This window comes from Argentina anserina, chromosome 4, assembly GCF_933775445.1.
Source record: "Argentina anserina chromosome 4, drPotAnse1.1, whole genome shotgun sequence".
Lineage (NCBI taxonomy): Eukaryota > Viridiplantae > Streptophyta > Magnoliopsida > Rosales > Rosaceae > Argentina > Argentina anserina.
In genome coordinates this window covers 13,947,277-13,967,994 of record NC_065875.1, presented here as the reverse complement: position 1 = coordinate 13,967,994, position 20,718 = coordinate 13,947,277, and the positions used below count along the sequence as shown (strand labels likewise).

Genomic DNA, 20,718 nt, shown 5'->3' with positions numbered 1-20,718 from the left:
GGAGAGCAATGATATTCGCGTGATTCGAAGAAGTAGCAACAAGAGATTGCTTAGTGGATCTCCAAGATATCGTTGTATTCCCAATGGTAAACACATAACTGGTTTGAGAACGAGCCTTGTGAGGGTCCGAGAGGTACCATGCGTCGCCATAACCAACTAACAAGTTGTTTGGAGTCGGGGGAAGAAGCAGAACGAGACCGATTACTGCTCTCGGCACCGTGCACGGTCTCCACTTCATGGCCGCCGACAACGTCGATGCGGAGTACGGCTGCAAGGCCGGGGTTGGCGACGGCGATGGTGTGGGGAGATATAGGGGTAGAGCAATCTTATATCAAGGGAACCTTTCAAGTACCAAAATAAATGCTTGATACCATTCTAATGACGTAGCGTAGGCACGGAGCTAAATCTAGCTAATAAGTTCACTACGAAAGATATGTCTGGTCTAGTGCATTGAACAAGATACAATAGTGCCCCAAATACACTAAGGTATGGAACTTCAGGACCAAAAACTTCTTCATCATCATCTTTAGGACAAAATTAGAGGTGGCAAATTGGCCCAAAACCCCGTACCCGGCCCGGACACGGCACGTTAAAAATTAGCATGACACGGCCCGAGCCCGTTAGAAGCCCAGCCCGGCCCGAGCCCGTTATTGTAATGGGCCGGGCCGGGCCGAGATATTTTGGCCCATGGGCCTGGCACGACCCAAGCCCGTTTTTAGCCCGGTACGACCCGAGCACGATTAATTCATGGGCCTGGCCTGTTAAACACATAATTTTATATTATTTAAACAATTATTATTATTAAACTTGAATATTATAGTTTTTAAATTAAAATCTATTGATTATTTCATTATTTTAACTACAATATTTCACAAATATTATCAAAATATTGAATAAAACGTCATTATTTTGAGATACGTAACGTTTTAAAAATAAGATTATGAAATGTGTTGTAGTATTTTATTTATTTTACTACTCTCAATAGTTATATAAAATAAATATTCAAAGTACATAATATTTTTTATTTTAATTGTGTCATATAATGCTAATGGGTCGGGCCGGACATGGGCTTGGGCCGTGGGCCGGGCTTAATATTTAAGCAAATGGCCCGGCCCGAGCCCGACACGATAAATAAATGGCCCGGCCCAAGCACGGTTTTGGCCCGTTTAAAATGGACCGGGCCAGCCCGGCCCGACCCGTTTGCCACCTCTAGACATAATGTATCATTCTTGATATGTAGACTTCGGACGACTATGAGAGTAGACAATGGACTACATAGATCCGTATTGAAACGTTGAAGCATTTTTGGCGTGCAATTCGACTTGTGGACAAGGATACCGTTGGCCCTATGCACAAGCTCAAGGTCGAGACAAAATTTCGTCATCCCTAGGTTCTTCATCTCAAATTCCGACTTTAAATAAGACACGGTCTCTTTAATCTCATCAAGAGTACCAATTATGTTCATGTCATCAATGTAAACTACAACGATGATGAACCCAGAATTTGTATTTCGTATGAACACACATGGGCATAGTTCATCATTCTTTTAACCCCTTCTCACCAAGTATTGATGCAACCGATTGTACCACATTCTTCCGGATCGCTTCAACCCGTACAACGAACGACGTAATCTGACTGCATGAGCACTCCGTGGTCTAGAGGTACTTGATAGAGGTAAAGGTAGTCCCTCTAGAGCTTTCATGTATATCTATGCATCAAGATCGCCATAAAGATAAGCTGTGACCACATCCATAAGCTACATATTTAGTCTTTCGGACACTACCAGACTAATGAGGTAGCGGAAGGTAATGATGTCCATAACAGGAGAATAAGTCTCCTCATAGTCAATGCCAGGTCATTGTGAGAATCTTTGCGCCACGAGTCTTGCTTTATAATGCACGATCTTATTCATCTCATTATGCTTACGAACGAATACACATTTATGTCCAACATGTTTGACATTTCTTGGAGTCAATTCAACCTTTTCGAAGACTTCTCTCTTCGTTAATGAGTCAAGTTCTGCCTGGATTGCTTCCTTCCACTTCAGCCAATTTGCTATGAGTTCGCATTCAGCTATAGAGTGAGGTTCAACCTCATCTTCATATATGATCTCATGTGCGACGGAATAAGCGAAAACGTCATCAATGCGTGTGGAGGCTCGGTTTTCGGACCTATTGCCCACTTGTATAGTTCACTGAGATGTCGTTGTTCTCTGGCATCAAACAAGGTTCCATAGCATCGCACGGTAACACTTGAGAGTTTATTCATGGACATAATTTTAATCAGAGACAACTTCATACGATGGAAGTTCATCGTTGATGACGTGTTGTGCCTTGGTCATTCGCTTTTTTCTAGGCTTGGAATCCTTAGAGTTTATCAGTCTCCCATTTTTCCTTTGAGGAGCTGAGACCGAAACAGCTCCATGTCAGTCCATCTCGGTGACGCCGTCCATAGGGTACGGCCTAGAAGCTAAAACGACGTTAAGTTTTTACATTTCGAGGTTCGTTTTCCATATTTTAAGTTCCAAATTCACAATGTAATGTTATTAGGGTCTCATGTAACTCAAAAGCGTCCAATTTTAAAAAAACACGGGAGTTGTACACGTTAACCATCATGCTAAGTGTAAGGTAAATAAAATTCTCAAAGAGATCAACTTGTAAACAAGAAATTAGGAAATTTTATTTGAATGCCAATCTTTAATACATCACACGTGAACTTCTAATTCTAAAATAAAAAACTATTACAAAGTCAATGAAAATAACAATGGCGGTCGGCCATAACAATACTTGAAATCATAAAGCTAGAATAAGCTAAAAACAACTAATCAAAGTCAGGAGTATCCAATATAGGGGTCGGATGGTTAGCCTTGGAAGTAAGGGGCTCGGGCTTCATGGAGATGTGGTGGGTCTCGATCTCAGGTTCCTCATCCACATGGTTCGATTCGGGTTGTAGAAACTTCTTGTAGGCGGAGTATGCCTTGATCATTTCTTTGCTAGTGCGGCAATCACGATGAAAGTGCTTGAAATAGCCACATTTGAAGCATGGAGACTTGCCATTACCGGAATTGGAGGCATGAGGAGGCACACGGCCTCCTTGAGGTTTGGGATGGGGACGGTCTCCCCCTGAGGGTGTGACGCCGCCACCATCACGGGTCCAAGTGTTGGACTTGGGCCGAGAACGGCCTGGTTACTTCCCACCACGAGAATTGTTGCTTTGTTGCTGGTATGGAGCGATTTTTGATTGATTCTTTTGCTTAGGAGTTATCCCATAGTTAGACTGTGGCGTATCAATCTTTTTAGTGTCAACATGTCTATTGTTATTGTTGAGGAGGATCTCATAATGCCTCTCCTTATTTACCAAGAGCGTCATTAAGTCGGTGAAAGTCCGGATCTTCCCTTCCTCTACATGAATGCGGTACGTATGAATTTGAACCTCATAGTTGATTAAAAACGTGTCCAATGTTTTATTGAGAAAATCTAGGTCGGTCTTTATGACACCAACGGTGCCAAGGTCAGATTGCAGGCATAGCATATCTTGATTGAAGTCATCCACTCTCTTAAAGTCCAATAGACGCATGTTATCCCATCTAACAGTCAATTCAGCAGGGAGAAGCTTATCATGAACGTTGTTGTACCGCAAGCGAAGTTTTTCCCATAATTCTTAAGGATATTTTACGTTCAAGTATTGCCTCTTGAGAGTTGCATAGATGTGACGTCTCATGAAGATGAGAGCATGAGTCTTGGTCATATGTGGGAAAATAGCAAGAGGGTCGGCAAATATGCCTTGGGTCCCTCGACTCTTAAAAGTGAGCTCCATATCGGAAACCCAGCGGTGGTACTCCTGTCTTCTAGATCAAGAAGGCCAAATTCCGGTCGCGATGGGGACGACATCTACAAAACGAATACGGAATCGATTAGATTTTAAGTATAACATGAATTAGAAGGGGTGACGTATATGGTCACAAGAAAAATCGATGCAAACGGCGATACTCACGATCGCACCCAAAACAACGGTGCACTTAGGCGACTACATGAAATCGATTAACTTTCCTTTCAAAATAATCGTGACTCTATCAGGACCGTCACACGAAAAACATCAACTAAAGAGAAGAGTGGCGAGTTCCCTAATTTGGCCTCATCCGCAGTATAAGAATGGTGAGAGATTGAAGTGAGGCGAATATTGCCCGATATAATATATCTATACGTTCAAAAGCGGGAACGTTAATGAAAAATTATCTTTGAAGGTGTGGAGAAGGCGGGAGTATCTTCTCTTGAGCGAAGACGTTGCTTGTTAAGTTCGCGTCGCTTGTGGGAATATGTCGGAGGAGCGGGGTAAAAAGTTGATTTTGTGGGGCAAATGCGTAAGAGGCCCTGCGGAGCTGCGAGCAGTGGCTACGGGGGTCGGCAGGGGCTGCAGAGGGCTACATGGAGGTTGCGGGTAGAGGTTGCAAGGAGTTGTGGAGGGCTACAAGCAGAGGTGGTGTCGTGCAAGGCTGTCGCCGACGAGGCGAGTCTACGGGAAAATTGCTGGAGGTTGGAGACAAGTGCGGCCGACGGGGAAAAAATTAGGAGTATCTAGGGCTTTAAAAGTTTAAGGTTTTAGGGCAAAGTGCGTGATAACGTAATGCATGATGAAATAACTGTATTTTTATTGAATGATCTGGGGGCCTATATATAGTCATTACAAAACCACAATCCCGTAGGATTCAGAGTCCTAATCTATTACAGAGATGAGAATATATCGCTAACATGAAACCTAATAAAGCTAAGACACACACAATGGTAAAATAGTTTTTCTCCCGGAACAATATTCTATTAATTAAGAATTTCATTGTTTTGATTACATAATGTATAACTTTTAAAATAAGAAAAATTAAGGTCATTTTGAAATAATTCAGAAAAAACACATATTTTTTATGGAATTCAAGTCGGGAATCTCCATCTTAAATTCTCTGATTTTTTCCCACTTGAATTGCAATTTTCACATAATTGTTTTTTGATTGAAATTTTTTTTCACATAATTTTCTTCGAAACGGATAACTTAGAGGAAAGAAATCCTAAAATACCAACTTTTATTTAAATTCCAAGGAATTTGAGACTCTCCAAACACACTGTAAAAAAAAGGGAATAACATTACTATGGAAAAGAAACAGAAATAGGGTACTTAAGGAGCTCTAAACATAGTGGGGCAATTCTAAAATCACGCATTCACGCGTCACGACCATTTTTGTATTGCGTGCTATTTAAAGCTATTAAACTAAACTATTAAGCATATATCCCTCTATTCGTATTTTTTGCACAGCCTTCTTTCATCTATACTATTAATAAAAAAACCCATTTTTGTATTGTGTGCTATTTAAAGCTATTAAACTAAACTATTAAGTATATATCCCTCTATTCTTATTTTTTGCACAGTCTTCTTTCATCTATACTATTAATAAAACAAACCAAGGACTGAAAAATAAAAAATATTGGCAATATTTACATTTTTCTCACATGGGAATATATCTTCTCCTTACCAATTTAATTTCGAACGAAACAATGAAAATTCCTTGAAATATCGCGATAATTGTGAAAGTTTGGTTGTTGACCTTGAGGATGGGACACCACGTGGCATGTGTATGTCATCTTCACTGAAATTTCCACCAAAATAATAGTTTCAAGTGCGGGGAATCGAACCCTGCTCTGCTCCTTGATGGAGCAATGTCTTACAATATATATAGGCTACGAAACTACAAATTTAGTAATTTTACTTAATTCCTGTATTTAATTTTTAATTTTTAATCATTCACATACAATTAAGTTTTAAATTAATTTTCAAAGTACACATTATACATGCATGTTGAATGCATTATTGCACAAAAATACTACTCATTTCCTTTGTTCTTTCTCTAGCTCTTCGGTCATTTCATATACCTCATATATCATAATGTATGTTTTATCTTAAATTACTATGACTCACTATAGACTAATAGTTTAATATTTATCTAATATTTTCTTATAGAATATAGTACTTCAAAATTTCCATGTTTTAATCAACTTTTCATCAATTTTCTCAATTATTTTTTTAGATAGAAATTTCTCTTTTCTAGACCCTCAATATTTCCACGATTACTGAAATTTTAGTCCTTGAAACAAACAGATTTTGTCAACCAAATTGCATGTAAAGATACGGCTTAATCCTTACACCATAAAATATGTTGAAATAGATTTAAAATATGGCTTAACCCCTACACCATATAATATGTTGAAATAGGTTTAAATAAATAAAGGATAAATTAGTAATAAACAAAAATAAATAAATAAAGTTCCCTGAAATCTCTCTAGCTTTCTCAACTCCTACTTTTTCCACTATACCACCCACGTTTTTTATCCATAAGTAATTTTTTTTAAAACTTAATTGCACATAGTTTTTTTTTTTTAGGGGAAGTTATAATCAAGGATGGGGATTACAATCATTCTCTAAGACATCCAGTATGAAACTTGGTGCCAGGACAATCCACGAAGTGGCATACACAGAATCAAAACCAATATTAGCAGCAAGCCTATGAGCCACTGCATTACAGTTTCTAGAGCAATGACGAAGTCTAACCTCTTATAACTGCTTCCAGATCTCTTGAATATCACTGATGATCCCCTCATTTGCTAGCAGGTCATAACACACAACCTTAGCTTCGGCAATAGCTTCAAGAGAATCACTCTCTACAAGAACATGATGAACCTTAAAAAAAAGAAGAAGGTCCATGCCTGCACGGATTGCAAGTAACTCACATTGCTTGGCTGAAGCAGTAAACACAATTGGCCGATGATACAAATTGGCCGATGCTTGTCATGCTCATGATACAAATTGAACATTATTATCTGTTTTCTATGGTTTTATCAGATTATGACAATAATTTTGTTATATTTTGTAGGGTGCTATATGGCTCTAATCAGGAAGTATCCTTCTGAGGCTAAAAAAAAAGAGATTCAGAGGAGGGAGACGCTAAAGAAGATTCAAACAAGAAGGGCAATTTTTCAGTCAAATCTACTGATATTTGTAACTTTTATATTTTTGTTTCAAACATTATAGCATTTTATTATTATTGAAATTTTTATTGTTATGTTTTGTTGTTTCAAAAAATTTATTTTTTAAATTTTTTTTTTGACAAGAGGCCCTAATTTTTCTCGTCGCTTCAAGCCCCGAAAATCTCAGGGCCGGCCCGGCCTCGATTCCACCTCTTGTGTGCCCAGGGAGGAAACTGGCATCAACATTTAGCTTGAAGATATCATCTCCTGTTGGTGCAGTCCATCTCTTCGACATAGAGGTAGAGGAAGAAAGAGGAGGTTTGTTTGCTTTATAGTATTCATCCAACCAACCACCGCTCCCAGCATTGTAGCATGTGCACTCTGTGGTTTATTTTGCCATAGCACATTGTTACGATGTCTCCACAAACTCCACAACAACACCAACAACTTTGCAAAAGCGTCATTCTTCAGTTGTTCGGCAGCAAGAAGCAACCAATCTTTGAACAACATACCATCATGGTATTGAAGATGAAAACCAGCAAGTTAATCATGGCAACTTAATTGCACAGTGTGTATTTCTCGCTAGTTTTTATTATGATCTCGCTAGTTTTTATCATGAACTCTTCTCTCTGTTTTTTCTTATAAAATCTTGTATACACGGTGTGTATGAGATACTACACGATCATAATTATTGAAAATTATTTATATTCAAGGTCTATTGTGTACTTATATAATTTCATTTAATGATTCTAATATACACTGTAGACACTATATATAAAGTTGCACGTTGTGCACTGAAAAATACTCTTCTTCTACTACTCCTTTCACGATCGTATTCCGTATACTTCACACAAATTGAATTTTATATTTTCAATATTCTCCCTTTTGTTTTTTCTCTTTCATTTTCGATAAGCCTGAAAATTGAGGCCCAGCAAAGCTAATCCGAAACCAGTACAACAAACATATGAGGAAAAGAAACATAGTCACCCCTTTCAACAAACATCATCGGTTTTTTATTTTTTCAAAAGAAGTCACAGCTAAATTTAGACCCAGATTCATTCACCGTCGATGCCACAGTGAATCATTTCGGTCGTCCTTCACCATATTTTAATATTAAATCATACACAATACGTGAAGAAGGTTTTTAAGATGTGCAAGTGACAGTGAGATCTCCACTATTTAAAGTTGGGTAAACTATGTATCTATATTAAAATCATAAATTTTAATCATTCAGGTTTTGTCGTCAAGTATTTACGGGCTATGCACCAAACACAAGTTAGAAATATCGATACTCAAAACCAAAAGAGGCATAAATAGTCCTCTCTATCACTACTAACTACCGGTGATGTAAAGTTTGTGTACAAATCTACTCAACTACAAATGACACATAGATACGATACACAACAAAATATAACAAATTTAGCAATGTAATTCCCCTGTATTGTAATTTCATGTCCTAGTAACACAATAGGCTTGTTTTCAACTTTTTTAACTTCTACATCTTAAATCAATTGTATCGATTCTTGCATTTGTAATTTTATCAGATGTACCAGAAGATATTCAAGTTGACCAGAAATTAGATTTGCAAACGAGAAACAATACACCAACATGAGGTAGAAGTAGCACAACGTATCAGAATCCCCTGTCCTCATTGGTGTAGCCATATCTCCTTATCCAATCCGAGATCCACACCACACCACTCACATCAAATCCTTCAAGCTCTCTCACAATAACATTCCCCATATCCCAAAAAATTAGTACCACACCACAACCATCTCAGTCTCTTCCTCTCCCTCTGCGGCTCTGCCCTAAGTCATGGCCATGGCAACTCAAGCCACCCTCTTCACCCCAACTGCCTCAGCCCCATGGAAACAATCAGTCACCTCCACCTTCATGGCCCCCAAGTCACTGACCCTCTCCACCGCAGCACCAAGATCCCTGAGGATCTCAGCAGCTGAAGAGAAAGCCGTGGCACCAACAAAGGAGGCCGAAGCTCCGGTTGGCTTCACCCCACCTGAACTAGACCCAACAACCCCATCCCCCATATTCGGCGGCAGCACCGGTGGGCTTCTCCGCAAGGCACAGGAAGAAGAGTTCTACGTGATCACCTGGGAATCACCCAAAGAGCAAATCTTTGAGATGCCAACTGGTGGTGCAGCCATCATGAGGGAAGGACCTAACTTGTTGAAGCTGGCCAGGAAGGAGCAGTGTTTGGCTCTTGGGACTAGACTGAGGTCCAAGTACAAGATCAAGTACCAGTTTTACAGGGTGTTCCCTAATGGTGAGGTTCAATATCTGCACCCTAAAGATGGAGTGTACCCTGAGAAGGTGAACCCTGGGCGCCAAGGAGTGGGGCAGAACTTCAGGTCCATCGGGAAGAATGTGAACCCGATTGAGGTCAAGTTCACCGGGAAGCAAGTGTATGACATATGATTGTGATCATCAGTTGATTCATTTGGTGCAATTTGTAATGTACTTGTGACTACTTGTGAGTATAATCAATTTATGTTTCTTGTAATCTTCTTATGGGATTTATCTAAAAATGCAACACCAGAATTCAGAGACATGATTTTGGGTATAGTCATTTGCCATATATAGGTTACATAAAGTGTCCATGAATTATCGATAAGAGAGAAATGGTATCGACTATCAAGCATGTAAATGTTCAGAATATTTTAGACAACGAGCTTACGAGCACTAAATAGATTGAGGATCAATGGCTTCTATTAAGAAAAATGTTCATATGACAAAAAATAACTTTTAATTGAAAATGCCATCTTGTATTGATCTCTAGGGAAATTAAGCACTTAAATGTGGTTTAAATTAGGATTGAGTGGGCATCATGGAGGATTGGAGAAAATGCTGGTGGCGTCGATGGAGGCATGGAGCACGATGAGGTGTTCTGGTTGGGCTCTGCTTGCTTAACCCAATTAGATCTAAATCATATTAATTATTAGAGTTACTCAAAGTCCACAAACCTACTTGGTCAAGGGGTTTTTCGAGTCTCTCTAGATTGCGCCAGTCGATCATTTTTTCAAAAGTGCTAGTTCAAGTTCAAACTAAGTTTGCTCACATATTCCCACATCTTTACCAAATAAGAATACATTGCAATGTCTCTGAAGACTCAAATTTTGTAGATACAACGTTTGAAGCAAGAGTTGCAGATGTTCTAACAAAGAACTCTTTGATAACCCTAAAATTCCTATTTAAGTTTCGTAGTTTCATTTATACTCATTGCTATTGTCAAAAACCTATCACTACTGTATAAGAAAATAAATTAATATACAATGAAATTGATTATAAATTAACATGAAGGAACCTATACGTAGTTAACTAGTTATCCCTTTGATTATAAGAAAAAGGAAAAATCCACACCACATACACCTAAAATGTATGGATGCACTTAATTCAACGATTAAGCCAAATGACAACATCAAAAAATGCTTTTGGCAATGTAATTCATTATTCATCTGCACTATGTCACTAGCAAAAGATACCAATTAGTTGATCACAACAAGAAGAGTAAATAATATGGAGGCAGGAAACACTGATGCATCACTAATTTCAAACCGCTAATTAAATTAGTCGTGCATCACTATCGGCTTATATAATAGGTCACCTTAACTATCTGTTAAATCAAGATGATAATTCGAAATTCCAAGTCTATTCTGAGGCAGCAAGCACAGATGTTTAATACAAAGCTCTAAATAATTTATTATTATCACATCAAGCCATATAACCAATGGAGGAAAACGCATCCATGAGACCATGATGTACTATTATAACCAAAAATTGTGCTAGACAGAATTGACATCTACTCTATTTATGTATTTTCATTCACTTGTACTGAAAATGATTATGATATTTTTATGAACTCTTTTGCATAAAAGAACTTTTATTTTGGTACATTATGTTCATATGCACAACCCATACTTATGCACACAATATACAATATTATCATCATGATTGAAAGAATGTACATAAAAGGGGACCGAAGTCCATGCCCACAACCCCCTAGAAACCAAGCAAGCAACGAAACACATCCAGATCGATGAGTTCCAATGGCGGATGCTGATGAGTTAAGCTACAACGGCGGTGGTTGTTCGAATGGAATCCACCTCGATGTCGCTTCTTGTATCACTGACTCGGTGATTTCCACCGTCCGATCTGCCTACCCACACTTCCGAGATTGATTGTGCCAAGTTCTTTACGTTCTCTAGCACATAATCTGCTTCTTTGGTCTTCACGGACTTTCCAACCTTAATTACCGAAAACAAGAACAAAATTAGGATACCAAACTAACCAGTTTAGAGGAAACCCGCCTATTAGATACATTTTGTGCCCAACTATTATACCCATTACATTTTCAGAAAGAAGCTAGCTGACTATACATGCCATAGGGTTAGGTAAGTGTCATCTCAAAGATGTTTCGGTTTTTAATTATCTTCTCATCCTATCATTCGTATCCTATCATGCACGAAATCAGACATTAATATTATCATGAACATTATATTGCATGTTCTAGAGTAACCAATAAATGGCAAAAAAAAAAAAGGAAACTAATCTAGTGCTGTTATTTGAAAAGAAATCAAAATTTAATATAAATCGAGAGAAATACCAAAACAGTGCGTAGACCCACGGCTTTCCCGGCAGCGATGTTTCGGACATTATCATCGAGAAATAGCTGTTGTTACAGAACATACAAAACACGTTTTGTCAAATATAAGACTTCCATAACTTAAAAAATATATATAAGACTTCCATCTCATTAACAATTTTTGTAACACCGACAAAAACTCATTACGTTATTGGACATTACAATAATGTGCTTACCGTTCGACGAGGATCAACCTCCGCAGCTTCGATGGCAATCCTCATGGCCTCCATAGACGGCTTCAGAACCACCGGGAACTCATCCGGCCGAGTCGACCCGGCTAGCTTGGGGTTCATCGTCTCGAAACATATGATCTGTTCGAAGCAGCCGTTCAATCCTAGACGATCCAAACACGTCAACGCGTGGTTCCTGTCCGAGTTTGTAAAAATCTGCAACCATGTTTCGTACCACCATTACATAATCAAAATTTTATCCTTTCTTCATAATACAATCATTTTCATTTGACGGTAATATATAGCTATGAGCTTACGATTTTTTTCTGTGGGATGCTGCGAATGAGGTTTCGTAGCTGATGATCTGCTTTGATTCGATCGTAAGGCAACCTTCCGTGCACGAAACTGATGATCATAATTCAAGAGAAAAAAAGAAGCAAAAGAAAAATTGATTGAAAATTCGATTGAAACAATTAAAGAAAGAAAGAAAATGAAGTCAAATACGTGGAATGAGATCGGGGCGAACCTGTGGTAATCGTCAGCATCAATGTCGTAGCCTAATGCCTACAGCGAAGAACAATATTCTTAGAAGATTAAGAGGAAAATCAAAATCAAAATTAGTGGGCGTTGAAATATAAAATTAGGAAAAAAAAATTGACTCACTCGTATTCCGGCGAGGGAGCTGCCATACTTTTTGAAAAGCTGAACTCGGAGGCTCGGAGATTTGCTCTCCGGGAACCCACATTTTTCAACCAGGAAATCTGCAACATCAAATTAATTTAGTTTAGTTTTAATTTTTTAATTTTTACATTCTGTCTTAAATTATTTGTTAAATATATGTGGTCTAGTTTGGCACCATCGATGTTCGTCTTGAGAGCTTCACCGAGACCAATGCTTGAAGAGTACAAAGTATCATCCAAATCTGTAAAATCAATCAAGAACATACATGAGAGTACTATTAAAATTGTGTGATCGATCAGACTTTCAATCTTGTAACTTTAAAACTTGGCTAGAAATTAATTTAGGGAGAGTTGTGTGTGTACCGAAGATGAGGCAATCGAAAGAAGAGGAGCAACTGCGGAGAGAGGAGTTGCAGGAATCCATTGAAGCAAAGAGAGCAGAGTCAGCAGAGCAGAGCTGAGAGGGTGGGGAGGTTTTGGTTGAGAAATGAAAATATGGAAGGTGTCAACGTGACAAGGTGACAAGGTTTTCAAGGGGAGGAGAGGGAAGCTATTTATAGAGAAAAAGGGAGAGGGCGCCAGGGAGGCATATGAATTTTTTTACTAAACACTATTGAATTGATTTTTTTTTTTGGGATATTTGACGTGGATAGATTAGGAAGTGGGACTGGGAGATGATGAGATGAGGACTATTGCTGACTCAAGGTCTTTATCTTTTATTTTCATCGAGTTCACTTGTGTGACGGAATTGCCCTCCCACTTTCAGTATTAATTAAGCCTATATATGGCTTATGGAACTGCCAACCTCCAATTCTCTGAAATGCCATTTTATTAAATAATTACTTATATAAAAAAAAATTGTAAGAAGGGCAAAAGAGTATAATATAATAACATAAACCACTATGATGAGTTTCATTTCTCTCTTTCAAACTCTCCCAAATTCTCTCATCATTATTCATACGTTTCTTGGTTTGGATAAGGGGGAGAGAGAGAGAGACTCTGAAAATGACGTGAGGAGAAAATTTGGGCAGAAGTGAATGGTGGTTTTTTCGTTATCTCCCACCTGCAATTGAAGATCTTTCATACAAGAGATTCTTATATGCTAAGCTGAAATCAAGAGTTCGAAATCAACATGTTCATTGGTATCTTATGCATACATGTTAGGTACATGAATTACTATTTCAAATTTGTTTATTATAATGTTGTGATCATAGTTCATCAGGTGATTGACCTGAACTCTTGCACGCCCGTGCCCGTTCTATCTCTAAATCTAAATCACTGTTTTTTTTGGGTGTAGGATTAAAGAGCTAATATTATATGATTGTTAGATAATTTTACTGAGGAAGCGACGGTAAAAAAAATTAAACAACGCACATACGGACTTAGTTTTCTCACATGCGTATAGAGTGTGTAAAAAGACTAGTATATAAATAATAGATTCAACAAATTATGTTACCAAATTTGGTAATTCTTGGAAGGTCAGTGTAGTTGTATTACTTGAAACTCTGATGGGAGTTGGATTAAGCATTGTTTGATTCACGGAAAATAAGGTAATTTCTTAATCATTCTCATGGCGAGTTATGTGGGCATATACTATAGTCTAAAGTAAGTTCTAATTCAGGAAATAAATTGTCAAATTAGTATGCTCGATGACGAAACTGATCCACCTTTAAAATTTGGTGATTGTTTAACATTCTTGTTCGTGGCATCTTTCTCTCTCCTCTACTGCTAGTTAGCTATGCATGCTAGCTACTTCTAGTAGCTTGTTGAGTTGAAGTCTTGAAGAACTGTTGGTTACTTCGATTGTTTGGTCACAATAAGTACTGTTAATTAAACAAAAAAAACAATGGGAAGTCTCTCGGAACAAACTGAAATCATTTTTTTCATTAATTACGAAGAGAATTCAAGTAAACTAGATTGACCAAAAGAAATTATATGAAGTTGCTTTGAAGGTTGATAATGTGCATATGGAAAAGGTGGCAGTTTTTTTATAACCAGATATTCACTGGTGGAAGTCGATCTTATCAACGTTGTTTAATCACTTCAAACAAAGGTACGTAATATTTATTCGAATTTCAACACTGCGTAACGTTTCTTATTATGTTAATAAGAATTGAATAAGGAAAAAAAAAGAGAATTGAAGAATTGAATATGTGTATCAATTGTTCTTTGATTATAACTAACATGTCAAAACTCAGTTTCTAACACGCGATCCAATCTTTTATGAAATTGAAATAAAAAGGAAAAGGATTGAAAAATACTACAGTTGAAACTCGATAAATGAATGCTCGATAAATTAATAACCTCGATTAAATAATAATTTTCTCTATTCTTGACTCTTACTAGGAACCACGCTAAATGCATAAGATATATTTTAAAAAAAAATCAAATATTTAAAAAAATAATGAGTAAAATTCCATAATAAAAATTTAGGAAAGTAATTATTTAAACTTATTATTTTAAAGTTGCTTTTAAGTATAAAATTATACAATCCTAATTAAAATAGACATAGCAATCAAACTAAAAGATTATCATTAATTTAGTTAGAATAAGAAAAAAAATTCTCTATAAAATAATAATTATGTTAAAATAATCGATAAATTATTAATTAATTTATTTATTAATAATATAATAATTATGTTAAAATAATAGTTTCTTATAGCCTCAATATTATTAATTTATAGAACTTTTACTGAGCTCACCGAACTTGATCATTTAACAACCAATTATATGGAGGTAGGCATAACATTATTAATTTATAGAACTTTTACTGAGCTCACCGAACTTGATCTTTTAACAACCAATTATATGGAGGTAGGCATAAATTATCTTTAACATTGAATTCCCGACACGGTTTGTGTCATGTGTCGCGCGTGAATCATATGATGCTGGCATGGAGTTCAAATTGACGCAAGTGTGAATCGAACCCCATCACATTTCCATGATGCAACATAGAGCTAGCATTATCTCATCAAAAATTCCATTATTGAGTTCATTAGATTAATTATAATAAGCCAACAAGAAAGCAGTGGACGGTGGTTCAAGAAGATATCGATAACTGGTTATAGAAAGCAAGAGTGAATTATATGCTGCTGGCCACAACAATAGCAACACTATTGATGGATGCTAGCTTCATCATACATCCTCCTCTATGTTGTGATTCTATAGAGCCAGGATTAGATATCAATTTTATGCGCGCTGTTGGTTTAATTAGTCAGTTTAGTTCGTAAACCCACCATAAATTAGATCCATTGCAATGACTAATTAATTCATTAAAGAGAGACAATTAGAGTGCACAATTGCTTATTAAAATGGTTTCTTGCTGGTAATTAACAATGACCGGATAGGAGATGTGCCTGGGATTAGACATTGACTGGGAATGTAGGATAACTACTGTTCTCCCTCTAGCTATCTTGCATCATCTAACAATTCTATCGTCTAGGATTTCCAGTGTTCGAAATATGGAGTGTACCATGATTAAGCAAGAAGACAAGAACTATGCTAGCTTAGTTAAAACAAAAACGATTTACGCATCCGGCATTTGACTTGATGGCGGTTTCTCTTTCGCTAGATCGACTTCTTCCTCACGTGGATCACTGACCTCTTCTAATGACTTGGAAGTGTAATAACTAGCACAGACTACAAAATATATGAGATTCACAACTTGAATTCCACTAGAAAGCCAGTAGTAGTATTCTAGTCTTCCCCGATTGAGGTTCCTATCTGGAAGCCAATTTCCCGTCGAGGTGGCAGAGAACTTATGAACTAGGGTTACGATCACTGTACCAACATAGCTCCCAATTGCTATTGCTACCCAGTACAGCGCAGCCGCAGTGCTCCTCATGCTTTCCGGAGACTGATCGTAAAGGAACTCCAAGTGTCCGACGTGCATGAAAACTTCACCAAGTCCGTGAAGGCTACCCTGAGGAACCAACCAGAAAACAGATATAGGGATGACCGCTCTAGGTGCATCCAGCAAGTTATGACGGGTGGCAACTGATTTCCTTTTGATCTCCACGAACGATGCAACAAAGGTGGCCAGAATGTTGATGGCAAAGCCGACTCCCATTCTCTGAAGGCACGTGATGCCGGAGGGGTTTCCGGTGAAGCGGCGGGTAACGGGGACGAATAGGCGTTCATAGAGGGGAAGGGTGAGCAGTGTGGTTAGGAGGGCGAAGATTTGCAAACTGGCAGGTTCAATTTCAAAGGAGTGGGAAATATGCCGGTCCATGGTTCGGGCCTGTTGGATGGTGAAGCTCTGTGTGTGAGAAGCTGAGGCTACGAGTAGGATTGCTGCAGCCCCAATGGGAAGCAGCCTGACCATGGATTTGAGCTCTTCAACACGATGGACAGTTGAAAGCCTCCACAGGTTAAGGTGTGCTGAACCATCTTCTTCGTTTTCTTCTTTTGGCTCAACGTTGTCCGTAGCTAGCACAATTGCTGCTCTATCAAACCACCTTCAAATTAACAAAGACGTACATGAGTAAATAAGAACCATGCATAATTTAACTGAATGGTACGTAGGTTTAGAAATTAGAACGTAACACACAAATGACGCATATAATTTTATTTACCAGCTTAAGTCTCTTCACTTACATACGAATGAGATGCAAAACACAGTAGATTCAATAACATAATGGGAGTATATATTGAAAAGTCTTCACTTGAACTTTATATCGATCTATTTGCAATTACGTTAATTTCAAGGTTATTTTCGAGCTCTTGAAGACCGTCCGATCTATCCTCTAATTATTACATTATGGCTCGGTGTTTGTCAATGAAGGGAAGTTTGGCAATAGAACAATTGCCAATTATCAGGCTGGTGAATTAGAGCATCAACATTAAGGAGTTATGACGATAATCAGATCAAAGCAGGTGAATTAGATTAAGTAATTAAAGTTGGTGAGAACCTGAAAGGCTGAACTCCATTAGTACCTGAAGACTCTTATCACAATATTCTAGCTAGTCTTAAATTTCTTTGTAACTAAATTATCAAGTTCAGATGGTTTAGCCAAATGATAAAATTAAATTCAGATGAAAGATGCATGTCAATCAATATTTACCTGAGTTGATTGGTATTTAAAAGCTTTCCATGCACGGATATGTCATCATCGAGCTTTGGATTTTCATACAAGACCTTAGGGTCATGGGGCAACTGTGCATTTCTCTTGTGAAAAGCAGCAACAATTACTTGAGACAATCTAACCAATGGACTACCACCCGGTTTGAGCTTCATGTAAAGTGGAGAACCAATCACAAAAGCCACAACTGATACAGCCATGGCCACAGTGGGTATGCCAAGACCCCATCCCCATCCCACATGATCTTGAACGTAAACCACGATGGTTAAGGCAGCCAGTGATGCCAATGTCATACAAAAATAGTACCAATTGAAGAAGTTCCACTTCTGAATGTTGATCACTGATTTAGTATTGCCGGTGGTTTTGTAATTCAGTTGGTCCGCGGCAAAGGTTACGACGCAAGGCCGGATGCCACCAGTGCCGAGAGAGGTGAGGAGAAGAGAGAAGTAGAGTATCCATAGCTGTGAACCTGATGCTTCCTTGCAGTTTACTTGTGATGGGCATGGTGGAGGCCGGAATGACGGGAAAATTGCTGATATTGTGATGATGATCAATCCCTATTACGTACATGCAAGACAACAAAATTAAGTAGTTATTTGATTTGAGCATGCCGGATGTAGAGTGCGTGGATACAAAAAAAGAAGTATTCCAAGCTTATATTTTCCTATATATCCCATATGATATATTTCAAATGCATATCATTGAGAATATATCATGGGATCGATCATATATCCCTATTACGCTTTCCCTAGCCAAATCAGAGATCGAATATTCGTCAAAACGTTGCTGCTCTATTTCAACGCCACACTTTGCAGACACAGTTTTTAGCACCAAATTCTTACTAAATTAATAAAGGGAACTCCTTACTTCAGTTCCTAATTGCCTAGGATGTACCTTACGCCTTATGACTATTAATCTTTTAACTGAAGGACGAAATTAATGTTATGATATTCCGATTGATACAAGAAAATGAAGCATTGTACGTTATTTAACGTACTTCAGATAAGTACAAGCATGCATGTAAATTCATTTCGGATTACCATGTGCAAGCTAGCTATTTTTGTCCATTAATCAAAACATCAATGGCAGTTTTATAATAATTCTCACAAAAATGGTGTCTGATTTGTTTTTATGTTTACCTATATGCAGACATTATTTTCAAACAAGGAGGTAAAGAGTGAGAACCATTTTTTGGTTTACAAAAAAAGAAAGAAAAAAGAGTGAGAACTATTTCGATGATTGATCGACAAACCGGGAAAGAAAGTCCACAAAAAAACAATCCTGTCTTACCCCCTCGTGATTACAAGTACATGACAAAAAATAAGTTAATTGAAAGTTAGAGAAAACAAAGTTGAGTTTAGAGAAAGACACCAGTTCATAGATAATGGAGGCTACGGTGATCGTCCAAAATCGGCCGGCGAAAGAGTCGGCAACCAAGGCACCGAGGAGTGGCGTGAGGCTGGCTGTTCCTGAGAAGTTGGCAAGGGTGTTTGAGGCTTTCACTAGTGGCAAGTTGAGCTCATCGGTCAGATATGTTATCATGTTGGAATGGAACCCACTACTAGCAAATCTATCGCACATCTCATTTGCTGCAAAAACAAAAGCATGCATTATAGTTACTAAGTTTCACGGCCTTTTATCACATTCAACCGCAGCATAAAAAGAGCAAAACAGATCGAAATCTCTTCATCTTAAGTTGTTATGAAAGCCTGCCTCAAACCATCGTAACAATGCAACTACATATTTATATCATTGAAGTATATACAGTTCAAAATACTCTCGATTAATTTGTAATTTTGTATACTAGCTATGCCAATTACGGCATGGGCGGGAAGTATACAGAAGCAAGTTGATTTAAACAAATGATTAAGAAGTTTAAGTATCTAGAGATTACGTATTACATACCAAGAATGAATGGCAAGGTTTTGATGCCTCCAAGCTTCTTTTCCTTGCTGGTCTTCAAAATATTATCATTCTCTACATTCTCCTCGACCATTGTTTTCATTGTCCCAGATTGCATCTCTGGTTTTAAATTCATCGGCACTATCTAAGAGGATAACTAGTCAGACTCATATTTATATATAGACATATAAACAGGAAACTGAAGTTGGGACAAAATATTACCGATCATGCATGACGCAATAATTCCAGATACGTGGCCCCCAAATATGATATATGAAATATTGATCGGTGGAGAGAATATAGAGAATGGTTTTTCTAATTGTATTATTTGTCTTCTCCCCAAAGAGAACCCGCCTCTTGGTTATTAGTCATGGTCTTGTGGACTGGTTTCGTTTTCTTTGATGAAAAACAGCCAATCTGGTGTTGTCCGTATTGTGATGAACTGGTGCGCATTATGCAAAGCCACAGTCACGTTGGAAAAGATGCCTCGACATCATGTGGGATGCTGCTTTGTACGTGTGATCTATCATTTTTAGACAAATATCAAACTGGATTTTGATTTTGATAAAATAATATGGGTTCATATCAAAAATCAGTTGTTAATAGATGAAGTGACCTAAACTCTTATAAACTTACATACTATATCTTAATTCCCAATGTGAGATGTATATTCTCAACACGCTCCCGCACGTGTGACGAATTTTCAAGCCATACATGTGGACAACATTTTAGGTGACGTGTAGTCCGTGTGGCCATTTGGATTTCACACGTGAAAGTGGGTATCCCGCTCTGATACCGTGATAACATTCATGGTTTATTGTAGCTAACTACAGTAAGGGAAGAAAGCAGTAAAGAGAAACGTTGAAAAACTGAATGATTACATTGTGAATTCTTGGTTAATTCTAAACAGTTGCATCGCAGGCTTATATAGGGTAGTAGGCTAAGTAGCACGAACACGGCACAAAAAAGGTAGCGTATCTCGTGTCCGACACGGACACAATACGGCCGGACACGTCTAAATACGAGAAGATATGCGTACTATAATATGGACATGGGTTGGACACGTACGAAATACGTACAAGATGTCGTTTTTTAAAGAAATTTTTTTTTCTTTGAAGATGAAGATTATGCTACCCATAAGTTCTTTAATCTAGTTGATTCAAGACCTAGAGAACGATTAGGCTGCTGTGGTTGAGAGCCCCAAACGAAGAAGTTGCAGGC

General features: G+C 37.9%; 3 protein-coding genes across 3 annotated transcripts; 1 reads left to right on the top strand and 2 right to left on the bottom strand.

The window, feature by feature from the left end:
* The first annotated feature begins 8,748 nt into the window (after positions 1-8,748).
* LOC126791335 (photosystem I reaction center subunit II, chloroplastic-like) lies at positions 8,749-9,571 on the top strand. The gene has a single exon (XM_050517772.1). The coding sequence runs from the start codon at positions 8,823-8,825 to the stop codon at positions 9,438-9,440; it is 618 nt and encodes a 205-aa protein (XP_050373729.1). The 5' UTR covers positions 8,749-8,822; the 3' UTR covers positions 9,441-9,571.
* A 1,313-nt stretch (positions 9,572-10,884) lies between these two features.
* LOC126791356 (uncharacterized) lies at positions 10,885-13,019 on the bottom strand. The gene is made up of 8 exons (XM_050517795.1): positions 12,878-13,019; positions 12,691-12,756; positions 12,498-12,595; positions 12,361-12,398; positions 12,152-12,239; positions 11,841-12,050; positions 11,626-11,691; positions 10,885-11,266 (listed from the first exon to the last, which is right to left on the bottom strand). Exons 1-8 carry the CDS (start codon positions 12,936-12,938, stop codon positions 11,087-11,089), a joined length of 807 nt encoding a protein of 268 aa, XP_050373752.1. The 5' UTR covers positions 12,939-13,019; the 3' UTR covers positions 10,885-11,086.
* A 2,742-nt stretch (positions 13,020-15,761) lies between these two features.
* LOC126790562 (protein NRT1/ PTR FAMILY 3.1-like) lies at positions 15,762-19,626 on the bottom strand. The gene is made up of 4 exons (XM_050516852.1): positions 19,501-19,626; positions 18,967-19,184; positions 17,578-18,152; positions 15,762-16,971 (listed from the first exon to the last, which is right to left on the bottom strand). Exons 1-4 carry the CDS (start codon positions 19,613-19,615, stop codon positions 16,041-16,043), a joined length of 1,839 nt encoding a protein of 612 aa, XP_050372809.1. The 5' UTR covers positions 19,616-19,626; the 3' UTR covers positions 15,762-16,040.
* Between the last annotated feature and the right edge of the window lie 1,092 nt (positions 19,627-20,718).